A 12,323-nucleotide genomic window follows, 5' to 3' on the forward strand; every position below is an offset into this window, starting at 1 on the left:
AACTATTACAACACAGGGGAAAGGAAGTGTTTGAATTAAAAATAGTTTTTTTCCCCCAATTGTTTTATAATTATAGTGAAATTATAGTAAAATCAATCAGTGAAGAACACTGTCACATAAAAACTGGTAGTTACCATCCATTTATCATTTCCTCCACCTATCATTTATATTTATCTAATCATCCTCCACTCCTCCATTTTGCACTTTTCTGTCCTTCACCCATCCTTTGATCAATGCACACATCACTCCATCTCCCCATTTCTTTAATTCCCCATCCATCTACTCACCTCTCTGTCCCTCATTGTACTGCTTCCTCACTTTAACATCCATCATTCCCACCAATCATTTCTATCTCCCTCTGTCAACCTTAGCCATCTTTTCAACATCCATACTTCCTAATCCATCCTTATTTCCTTCGCCCTCTTAGTAGTGAGTGTAAACAATGATTTAGTTTTTTTTTAGATTTGAGCACCTGGGATAGGAAGCAACGGGAGCAGTACTGACAGTTTAATACAACGGCTAGAGGCTGTGCTGGCTTGTGTGTGTGTGTACGCATATGTTTATTTGGACTCATCTCCCGGCCGGTATGTGTCGACATGGTAAGCTCTCCACCATCCAACCAAGCTGCTCATCTATTCAATGGGCTTGGCACATGGAGTGAGTGAGTGAGTGAGTGAGTGAGTGAGTGAGTGTAAAACTGTAACATCAACTCTGTGCATTCCTGTAGTTGTTTGCATCTGGTTGCCATGGAGTTTCACAGCTGTTTCTACCAGACCTTAATGAGCTACAACAGCTGCTAGCCTGCTAAGTTACACACACCAACACATAGACACACACACGCACATTTATACACACACATGCTTGTATCTGTCAACATGATCACTTAACCATTAATGCATGTACATGTCCAACAGTTTTTCAGAGGACTAGAACTTGTTATGTCTTGCAAGGATTTTGGCGCATTGATGAGTTTAGAAATGAATGGGGTACTGGCACTTGGACGGTGATACATCTATAATAATATCTCCACATCTGGATGCGTATACAGCTGCCTTGGACTGTAAGCTTAACATACAAGTTGTTTAAAAACACTTGAGAATGGTTCACAGAGCTTGTCAATACCCCGAGGAAATTTTCCGATGTCCTAATCAGATTGCGATATTACCTTGACAAGTGCAAGCAATAAGGAAGAAAAAGATCAGGAACTATTCATCAGGCTCGCTGTGTTTTCCATCAGCCGGCTGCTGGTTTGAATTTCAGCAATGAATTCTGCATTTTCAAATCACTACTCCGTGACTTTTCTTTGGCTTACTTTCTATAGAAACTACTGCACTTTCTACAGCTTACGCATAATTACTCATGATTACTTATAATTACTGATATCCACTGGCATTTCCCACTGTTAAACCTATTCACAATGATTTTCATCTGTTACGATCGTGTCAAATCGGCAAAAAATGGCAATGAAAAAATGGCAATTACAAATGAACACAGAGAAGGTTTCCATCTTGGCATGCTAGGTACAACTATTCTTTAGAATCATATTTATTATTGAAGATGCAAACATTAAACACTATTATAACAACAGGCCCACAAAAAACAAATATTGCTAGCTGGCTAACAGGTGTCCATTAAAATCATATAGCAGGATATATTAAACCTGGTTAGGAATTTTTGTAATGTAGGCCTATTATCGTTCACATATTATAACGTTTTTATAGGAAATCTAGTAAGGTAAAGGAGTTTATCATTTTGTCTCAGCCAAAGTTGTGCTACATGTGCATTAAAAATAAATGTACAACCCACTGAATACTGCGCAACTTCCATATCCAATGCAATGTTTAAGTTCTGGTTTACTAATACAGGCCCTGGTGCTGCAGCTACCACCTCTCCAGTCACTGTCAGATAGTTATGGATACAGTTGCATACACATACTGCATGCGCACTTAACTTGCACCTTCACACATACACAAACACACTTATGTATGCACATGTAACAACAATGCTATAGACAGTTTCACACCTTATCTTTTTGGGCAACACCAGTCAATACCACTTCCTTCCTCCCATGGTGCACTTGGAGTGGCTTGCTCTCCTGATAACTTCATGAGACCTAAATTCTAGCATCAAGAATAACTTTTCATAAATTACAGGTTGGGATTGGAAAAAAAACAACTTTTAAACGGTTTCCCCAGAAACATTGAGATTTGGTTAGACCACAACAGTGATTTGGTTCACCCATGCCTCATATTGCATCATCTATGAAAACTGGCTCATTAATATTTGATTAAAATCTCATTAAATATACTTTTGATCAGATTTGGAGACCCATTATTAAGTCTTGCTGTGCACACATAAGCGCATATCTCATACTCATAATATCAAAGGCTCCAATCTGCACAATGAGGCCAGCTGCTATTAGAGCTGTTATTTTCAAAAGATCACTATCTGGATTCATATTTTTGAAGCTCAGTTGTCACTATCCGGTGTGGTATGTAAAAAGAAGAACTGTCATAAGCAAACACTTGCTATAACTACTGGCATCTCCATACAGATGACCTGATGCCTGGACTGAGTCCAAAGTGCGGGTATTCATGTTTCGGTCTCAATGTAGTGTGTCAAGCACCTTCAAACAAATCCTGTGTGTGTGTGTGTGTGTGTGTGTGTGTGTGTGTGTGTGTGTTTCTGTGTGTGTGTGTTTCTGTGTGTGTGTGTGTGTGTTTCTGTGTGTGTGTGTGTGTGTGTGTGTGTGTGTGTGTGTGTGTGTGTGTGTGGTGTGTGTCTGTGTCTGTGTCTGTGTGTGTCTGTGTGTCCGTCCGTCCGTCCTCTGGCCATGTTGCACTGTTTTGACAAGTGCCACACAATCCCCCAGGGGAGAGCAGGGGGATTTCTCTGAACAAGGGGAGCTCTGCTTTTGTCAGAACAGATGAGGCCAAGAGCTGTTCAAGTAAGAGTCCCCGCTCTGACTGGTATCTCGGTACCACTGCAGCGACATTACGTTTTTTGGTTGTTTTTATAACTAATCTGTGTTTTGCCGCTGTCTGATCTTATGCTCAAGTGCTCCCCCTAACCATCAACCACAAGACCAAATATGTGCTATTTGTGTGTGTACTGTATGTCATAATGACTTCCTGTTTATCTACCAACATTTTCAATATCCTTAATCTCTGCCTCCATCTAAACTCAGATAAAAACAGCTATACAGAAAAAAGGAAGCATTTGACTGTGTCCTCCTTCCACCAAGGGAAGTTCTCCAAACCACTTCTAAGAAAATTTTAAAACTGGAGTGAAAGACTCGCAAAGAGAGACAGCTCATTTTTAGAAAAGAGCTACGTTGTCATTAAGTCCATAGTGTTTACCATTCGCCACACCTCCCTTAACCTAGGGTGAGTATCATTCCATAAAGTTGTCCGCATTGTGAGCCACTGTTCAACTTTTTTCCCCTGTAAGGATGCACTGATGAGGATTCTTCACTGCCTAAAAATATCACCCTTTTTTGACCTTGCTTTGACTTTTTGTTGATCATTTTAAAAAGCACTTTGTTTTAGTCGATGTCCGGCTGCCACCGTCAACAACCGACAGGTCCAATTCTCAAACAATTACCATCAATTCCACAAACACAGTCAAAATAATCCATAGAAAGTTCCAATTCAAATCACCGTAACAAACTACAAATGTATGTATAAATGTATGTTAAACCAGTGAGGTAATAAACATAATGGATTAACGTGTGTGGGTAAAAATACTGCAACCCAGTCCATCATCAAACTTAAAAGCCAGATGATTTTTTGACATAGCACTCATAAGCATCATCCGCTAACAGGCGTTTTTGACCATTGAAATGTGTCGACTTCTATTCTTGCTTATGAACTAGATCAACACCAAATGTAAATGTGACATTTAGCATTGGTAGTTGTTTCTCTGATCTATATTAGCCAAATTTATTTATTTAAGCCTCTTCATCCTTTTAATTAGTCAGGCCAAAAAGAAAAAAACAGTTCACTCCTTAAAAAAAAAAAAAAAAAAAGAGACAACCCACTCCTCACTCCCACTCCACTCTCAGCTGCTGTGGTTAGGCCTTTACAGAGTGTCTGTTTTCTGTTTGTTTCACGGCTGCTGCCCATTGTCTTTAAAGTAATAAGAGAGCTGGCACGTTGACCTAACAATAACAGTGACAGTGTTGAAGTGGTAAAATCCAAACGCTTGGCAGGTAAGCAAAGGAAGCAAAACTCCTACATAACATTGTTAACTGCATAACAAGTGAAAATGAAGAACAGGACCTCGATTGTCTGCTCCAGCTTAAGTATTATTAGTAAAAGGGGCATGCCATTTAATCAGGGCCATGGCCTTTGACCTGTCACACATAAAAGTTGTTGCTGTTCCTGCAGGATACTGACAGCAATTAATCTATCTGAAGGCCATTTTATTGTCACAATATTAAAAACTCAACAGAAGAGCTGCCTTTTAGAAATATGAGCAGTTACCTAATTAACATATGAACTGGTTAAGAGCACTAACTGCATGTGTTGCCAAAGAGTTTCTTGGCTCAGTTGACTAAAGGCTTCAGTTTGCGTCAGATGAACTAGCTCATACAATGCGTCAACCACCACATCTAAAGGCAAAGGTGTTTATACCTGTTCCGGTTGGCCACACTCAAAGGCCATCAGTGCCTGTTCTTGGCTCCTCCCACTTCCTCCCCTATCTCTCCAGGAATTGTGTGTCTTGTGCATGTGTTTATGGTCTTGACGCAATGAATCGTCTGAAAAGAGCTAAGCGCGCACATTTTTTGACAGTCTGTCTCGCCATTACACATTTGATCTGACATGCTCTTTGTCTGAAGTGTACTTCACATACAATATAATATATGTGAACTAATCAAATTAAGTTGCTGTCCTGTGGTAGCAATGCTGCAATCACATACAAGACAGCTAATGCATGATCCAGGTATGATGCATATGGAGTTACTACACCTGCATGGTAAATGTACTGTAGGTGAACTCTCTTGCTTTGGATTAAGAAACCCCAACAATGGGATACTACACATTTTCTATTTTTGTACCCCAATTACTAAACAGTTGACAAATCCAATGAAATGACTGAGTAATAATTTCATCACATTTTACAATTGCAGAATTGAATTTCTGTGTGTGCGCCAGCTTGCAAAACTAAGGTTCTAGTTCAAGTTCGAATTTGTCATCAATTTTCCATAAACAAGGATAAAGTTGAACAAAACGGCATTACTTTCTTGGACTGATTCCCAAAAACACCATAACATGGACAACACAGCAATGCAGACAAAAGAATCAACAAGTAAGCAAGCACCTAGAAGTGCATGTATCTAAAAACTAGCAACAGAGAATAGTATGATGTGTCAATACCTCTACGAGGCGAATGCAAACACATTTTTCATGCTCAACAAGTTAAGCTTAGTCAGTTCAGATGCATTTGCAACATTCTTGACTTTGCACTGAACCTTTGTCAGATGTCACCCAACATTTTTCTTCACTCAATGCTAACGAAAAAGCTGGAAGATTACTGCAAAACCTTCACGAAAGAGCAGTGTGCCCCAGAGCAAGGCAAGGAGGTAGCGTTATGAAAGGGAACGTGGCCCCTGGCTCTTCAGCTAAGGCCCGGGTCAGAGCAGAGAGCCACAGTAGTAATTACTGAGAGACTGATTGCTGACAGGACCTTCCAACAGCCTGTGGTTAACTGGATGGAGCTGACGGGGAGGAAGCTTCTGATGCACAGGCATGACAGATGCTCCGCTGATGACTTGTACTTTGGGGTGGTTCAGGGGCATTCTCCTTTCAAAAGTTACAAAAAAGAAACAATAAAGAAATACTTGTGCTCTTACACTTTTGAGAGTGAAGGATGGAGGCAAATCATAGCAGAGGCAAGACCAAATTACCCTCTAAAATGGCATTAATTCATTTTGTAAAAGATTTTTTGTTTGAAGTGCTTTCATGGAACATCTTTAGAATTTTAGAAGTGCCATCAGAGACTGTTACCTCCTCTGCTTTATTCAAAAATCACCCCTGCTAATTTTTAAGAGAAGATGTAATTTGTTCCAAATGGTAGATAGTTATTTTTGGAGTGAAACTCTTCAAACAGCAAGAGATGAGTTCTCCTTAAACAGATTTGAACCCACTTCACTGACAGAGTGGGAGGAATGTGTGACTGTGGCAGGCAAGGCATTGCCACAACTGGTACAGTGCACCATTTTCCAACTGGTTTATGCCAGTTTATTCCTCAGGGTGGTCATTTGAGAGCCCTTGGGATTGATCATTGCGACCATGTGGATGTTCCAACCTGGTATTTTAGTCAACCAATCTGTGCCATCTATGCGCCTGGTTGATTCAGCTGTGGTGACGGAGATGGCTGTATTTATTTTGGACAGAAGTGTTTGTTCCAGTTAAGAACTGATATATAGCTGCAGTGGCTAAGGCATGGTAGTGATGCCACAAATCATCTCTATTCATCTAATTTTCCTTTTGAGTGACTTGTGTCCTTTATAATTGTCTATTTACAGTATCTCACAAAAGTGAGTACATCTCTGTGGTTTAGACATTAATGGCTGTGTCGTGTTACTTTGAGGGGACAGCAAATTTACACTATTATACAAGCTATAGACTCACTACTTTACATTTTAGCAAAGTGTCGTTTATTCAGTGTTGTCACATGGAAAGATACAATCAAATATTTACAGAAATGTGAGGGGAGTACTCACTTTTGTGAGATACTGTACATTACATTTAGTCATTTATACACATATATACCAGAGGTCAGGGACAAATTGGTGAATGTCCCACGCCAAAGGCACATGTCTTATCCACTACTCCACTGTCACCCCCATACAATGCTTTGACAGGAGTATGATCTTGCTCTTACATATGTTGTGGTGTGCAGGATTTTGTAGTATGTTGCAAATCTTCAGCATTACAGCAATCAACTCTGCACAAGTAAAGACCCAGAAGCAACTTCACCCACTGAGCTTGTCCAGAAACCATACACAGCCCTGACTTTTAGTAGCTAATCTAAACCACATTAACTATTGGATCATAAAATCTCTAGATCATGCCAGTGTTAAGCAACCCAAACAACCAGACAATGACCATGAGAATTCATCAAAGCCACAACAAATAACAGACAACACAGAAATAAAACAAAGCACAACTGTGAGGTTGTAATGGTTAACTACAATATACCTGAGTGACTGAACCAAACTGCCACACTAACTTACCTCTGATGGTTTTTTGTGCTGGTGGCGGACCCATGTGCTGCTGGTGCCCGTATTCTTGGATGACCTGGACCACGACGTCACCTGACCTGCAGCAAATAAACGACATCAGTGTAATTAAGACTAACAAACCTCTTTTCTACTGAATAGTTTTTTAATTCACCAAGTGTTCTTTAGAGAATCACAAGCAAAAACATCAACATTTTTCTAGCAGACATATGAGCCTTTTCTGACCTTCCTTTGTCAGGTTTGTGACACAGATTTTCAGAGAAGCACTAAAAGAAAGCAGCCAAACAAAAACCTTCCCGGTGACTTTTCTGACGCCCGTGACAGAACCACCACTTTCAGGCAGTAGGCTTTTATTTGAAGCAGACTGATGATGATCTATTAAGAGGTTTAATAAGTAATGACAATATAAATAGCATCTTGTTACACAGTTAATCCATTGTGGTCCTTTACAATCTCATTAATACACAACTTAATGGCAATTAACCAGACACTGGAGCCAATATCCCACCCACCGCCTCAATCAGCAGCTCTGTGTGTGTTTTTCTGTGTGTATGTGAACAGATGAGTGCGCTGTTTTTCTGTAATTTTTTAAAACACAAACCTACTGCTACAGATTTAGCTGAACGCTCATTTTCATCTGTGCACCGTGAAGAAGGCTGTCATTAAAAATTGCATCACATTGGCAATTCGATTACATCACACTGGCATAATGGAAAACACAAATTTGCCAATACTGTGTAATATAGCACATTGTGACCGTGTGTGCGTGTGCGTGTGTGTGTGTGTGTGTGTGTGTGCGTGCATGTGCGTGCGCGCTGCCTCCCACTCAACATATTTCCCTTGCCACCACAGTGGTACTGCCACAGTGCTAATTTTACTTGTGACGTCTGAACAACTACCAGCTCAGAGGGCAGAACTGCTGTCAGGCTTGTCTTCTAAATTACTAACTCCCTCTCCCTTACCCTCTCCACATACAATTCACATGTGAACGTATATAGAGCCGTTAACACATCAGTGTAGTTTCCACATATGCATGCTAATAGTCACATACAGACACACGTTCGCACATATTTTGCTTACTTTGAGTCAATGTCTCAATCTCTTGGGAGTTGTATAGTTTTATAAACTCACTATTACACACACGCATAGACACACAAACACACTTCTGCCACAGCACAACAGGAAATATGGTGTGAATTGACAGGCATTCAAATGAATCCTCCACTCAGCTGTTCTGAATGGTGGTGTCAAAATGTACCGCTTAGCCCATATGGTGGGATACAATCTGTGCTGTATGTGTATGTACTCTGTGTGTGTGTGTGTGTGTGTGTGTGTGTGTGTGTGTGTGTGTGTGTGTGTGTCCCTGTCTTTATACCTTTAAAAGTATGCTGGGACAGGGAGACTCTAGAACAAACACATCAAAACCACAAACAAGGACATGGTGAGAGGGGTGGGGTGGCATTTGAAATAGTTTTGTCTATGTGTGCATCTGTGCTTTTGTGTGCTAGGTGTGCTCATTATTATTTACATTTCAAATAAACACATCTCAATTTCTCTCCAACACCAACAGGAGATTTTAGAGCGACGTGTTAGACACTTTTTATATACAGTCTGTGATTAGACAGCAGCACCAGAGAGACCTGGAGAATCTCTGCCAAGAAGCACTGAAGCTGTTGTGGAGGCTTGTGGTGGAACATCACCTTACTAAGACACATGTGTTGTTGTTTTTTTCATTTTTCATAGATTTGTATACAACTATGAGTGCGTGCATCCACAAGTCCCTGCCTAGGAGTGCTGTTATGTGCATGTGGTAGGGTATACACTTATATATTCAGTGGGACTGTGTGCTAATCTGCTGGACACTTTTTTGAGTGTACTCATCCATCTGCACTCCACTAGAGTGTGTGCCTGTGTGTGTGCCTGTGTGTGTGTGTGTGTGTGTGTCTGTGCATCACTGTGGCCAGATAACCAAACGGGCCACAGCGCAGTTGGAGGTTACCATCATGGCCGTGTGTTAATTAAAAGCCCTGCTTGGTACACAGCAGCCAAAATTATCATGGGCATCCTTCAATTAGAAACCTGATAACCTCCAGTCAACAGATGCAGCTGGAGCCCACGCCACACTGGCCAGGGGAAGCTAACAGCTAACAGCTAATTATAAAGCAGACAGCATGGCCTTCAGCATGAGGCTCAGTCAGGTCTGAAAAACAGCATGTTAAACCTGCTGTAAAATACTTTATACATGCAGACCTGTGACCACATAACAGTTAAACCTGCACGAGGTCACTTCAGTCTCTGGTGGCCCCACTGCAGTAAAACTGTCTTTTTTTAGGTTTTGAATAGCTATATTACACAGAATCTTCATTAAATTAGCAAACTGTTTTTTATGAAAAGTTAGGACACTCTTTATCAAGAGAGCCTACAGCTTTGAGAATTTCTATTACTTCCAAAAAAAACATTCTTGCATAAGCTTGAACTGACAAATGAAAGTAAGATTCCCTTTTCTATTACTGAAGAACCACTGTTTGTACTGAATTTTCTATTACACTGAAATAGGAAATTTGATTTAGCATGGAAGAAAACCACAAACCAAAATATTTCATTAAAATGTTTTATTCTGAAGTATAGAAAAATGTGCCAGAAGAAAACAGACCATACTTTTTTATAATATTTCATCTATCTGACTGTGCAACAGTAGAAAAAAAATAATATGTTTGGACAAGCACTCTCTGATAGTTGAAGGCAGTGTTAAGCAGTAATGCATAATATTTTTACTTTCCCCAGTAACTACTAGTGTAAGGGATTACTATTTTCAAAAGGGTTAATTATTCCAATAACGCTGCGTTACTGCGATACCAGAATGCGATTTGTTTGTTTTTTTGTCCAAGACGGCTATGTTATGATGCCACGTTTGTCCAGTTCCGCAGCAGATCAGGGGTATTTGAAGTTGGCTGCTAGTCCAAAAGCTAAACGAAAAATGGAGAAGAGCGAGATAAATATTCTTTCGACACCAGTTAAAGCATACAGATGAAGTCACTTTGCTTTGGTTTCTTATGTTGCATGGGATAAATCTTTGGTATTTAAATTTATTTAGCCTAATTATCAGCATACTATCTAAACTTCTCATCAGTTCAGCAATGCTTTTAGGGAAACACAAAACCAAAAGTGAGGTCCACTCTTGCACTTTGTTTTCTAGTTGATTAATGTATCTAATTTTCTGTCTCTGCTGGCCTGACACTGTCAGGGGAATGGCCAAACAAATATATTTGATTGTTATTACAAAGTGCACTGAGTAAAATGCCAAGAATTAGCCATGATGAACTGCCAAAAGCCAAATAAGAAGGTAATTTAAAATTAAATAACAATTGCTAGCTGTCTTCAATTCTCCTATTTTGTAGACAGCCATCAGCTTTGAGAGCCAAGTGTGCTTGTGTAACACTGTACCACTGTTTAAAGTTTATTATCAAATGATTTTCCAGCAGAAGCTGCTAGTGCTGGTAATGTGTTAGACTGGCCAGAAGTCTATCTCTTCCTGGCTATATCTGCCCTGTAGACGTTATAAAGATATATACAGCCCATGAGACATTCTTTATATACAATAGCCATGTTTCCATCCAATTGTCATGCGAATGTTAAGCGTACTTTTGAAATGTTGCAAAAAAGAAAAAAAAAGAAATTGCGAAATATGTGCATTTGCATCAGCTGGTTTGGAGCGAATAAACAAGGCTATGGCAAGTGTCGTTATGTCAGTAGTTGATGTTAGACAGGGCTGTAATAAACGAGACGTGTTCCAAACCAGCAACAAAACCAGCCACATGAACGTGATGGCCATTGATCTTAGAAAAATGGAGAGAGGTCCTCAGAAATGTGTTTCAAGCGGGCAAACTGCTACCAGCCATGTCTCCGCACGTTATGGGAATCCGGTGTTATGCGAGTTTTGCGTGCCTCCTGAGAATTGCATGCACCTCCAAATAATGCTTTTAAACGCTGTAATATCCTTTGTGGGGTTCATCAATGGGGATAAATGATTCTAAGTATATAGCCTATTCTATGAGCGTTTAGAGTCGTTAATATTTTATTACACTCAGAAGTAGCATTCATTGAGATTAAGCAAAAATATGCAGTGATAACCCCGTTTGATCAGTGTGCAGAGCAAAGTATCTGAAAAGGACCTTTAAGAGGTGAATGCATAATTCGGCAGAACAGATGAGGAAGGCTACCTGCCGAGATTTGCATCCACCTCTTTTCTCAGCACAAATGAGCGTTACCAGCTGCTAGGTGCATGAAATTCTTGCAGGTATCAGACGTGAGTTGCAAGTTCGCTACGTCAGAACTTATTTGTAGAAAGTGTTTCCATCTCCCATTTAGCGCATTTACTCTTTTTCGACAAAGGCAAAAACCACCTCAAGCGAAATTAAGGATTTTTTTTCGAATTTTGCCGTTTTTATCAACCTTTTCTAATGCAATGCTTCAAAATGCGCATTAAATAACGATGGAAACACAGCTAGTGAGACTTTATATACAGTCTGTAGTCTAAGTGGTTGTTGTCTGTGTCATGACTGGGAATTAAATGTATCTGCAAATCTATCAAACATGCATCCATCACCAAATATCCGTCAGCCTATTAACTACATGTTGTATGTGCTTAACATTGCTTCCAAAAGGTCTGATTTTCAAAGTAAATGGCACACCACAAATGTAAAATGCTGATTTTAATGAATTTGTGTACTAAGAGCCTGACTGATGAAGGTAGCAGCTTATTGTGCGGGCAGCTCCTAGACTGTACTCAGTACCGATATCTAGCTAGGTACAGATCAGCTGTAGGATTTGTCTGAGATCACCAAGCTCAGAAAATAATATGACATAGTGTGGTCTATCAAAGCATTTTTCACCACAGTGAAACTATTACTCTTAAAATATAATATTGGAAACATTTTATTAATGATATAAGAGTCAAACAAGAGAAGAGATGCAAAACGTAACCGGAGGGCGGAAGGGGGGGGAGGGAATTAAATCCAGGAAGTCACACACTGCAAGTGTGCAGTTGCAAACTGTGGTGATTTCACAGATATTGATC

The 12,323-nt window shown here is 39.9% G+C and overlaps 1 protein-coding gene across 2 annotated transcripts in view; it reads right to left on the minus strand.

Moving 5' to 3' along the window:
• jade2 (jade family PHD finger 2) overlaps positions 1-12,323 on the minus strand; it is a 192,873-nt gene that overhangs the window by 152,485 nt on the left and 28,065 nt on the right. For both annotated transcript variants that reach the window (XM_038707524.1, XM_038707523.1), the window contains exon 3: positions 7,241-7,326. In XM_038707524.1, the coding sequence (XP_038563452.1) occupies positions 7,241-7,326 (86 nt within the window). The remainder of the gene's footprint in view (positions 1-7,240; positions 7,327-12,323) is intronic.

The sequence above is a fragment of the Micropterus salmoides genome, unplaced genomic scaffold (assembly GCF_014851395.1).
Source record: "Micropterus salmoides isolate LMB-PRFRI ecotype aquatic unplaced genomic scaffold, ASM1485139v1 Ms_hic_scaffold_9, whole genome shotgun sequence".
In the NCBI taxonomy this organism is placed as follows: domain Eukaryota; kingdom Metazoa; phylum Chordata; class Actinopteri; order Centrarchiformes; family Centrarchidae; genus Micropterus; species Micropterus salmoides.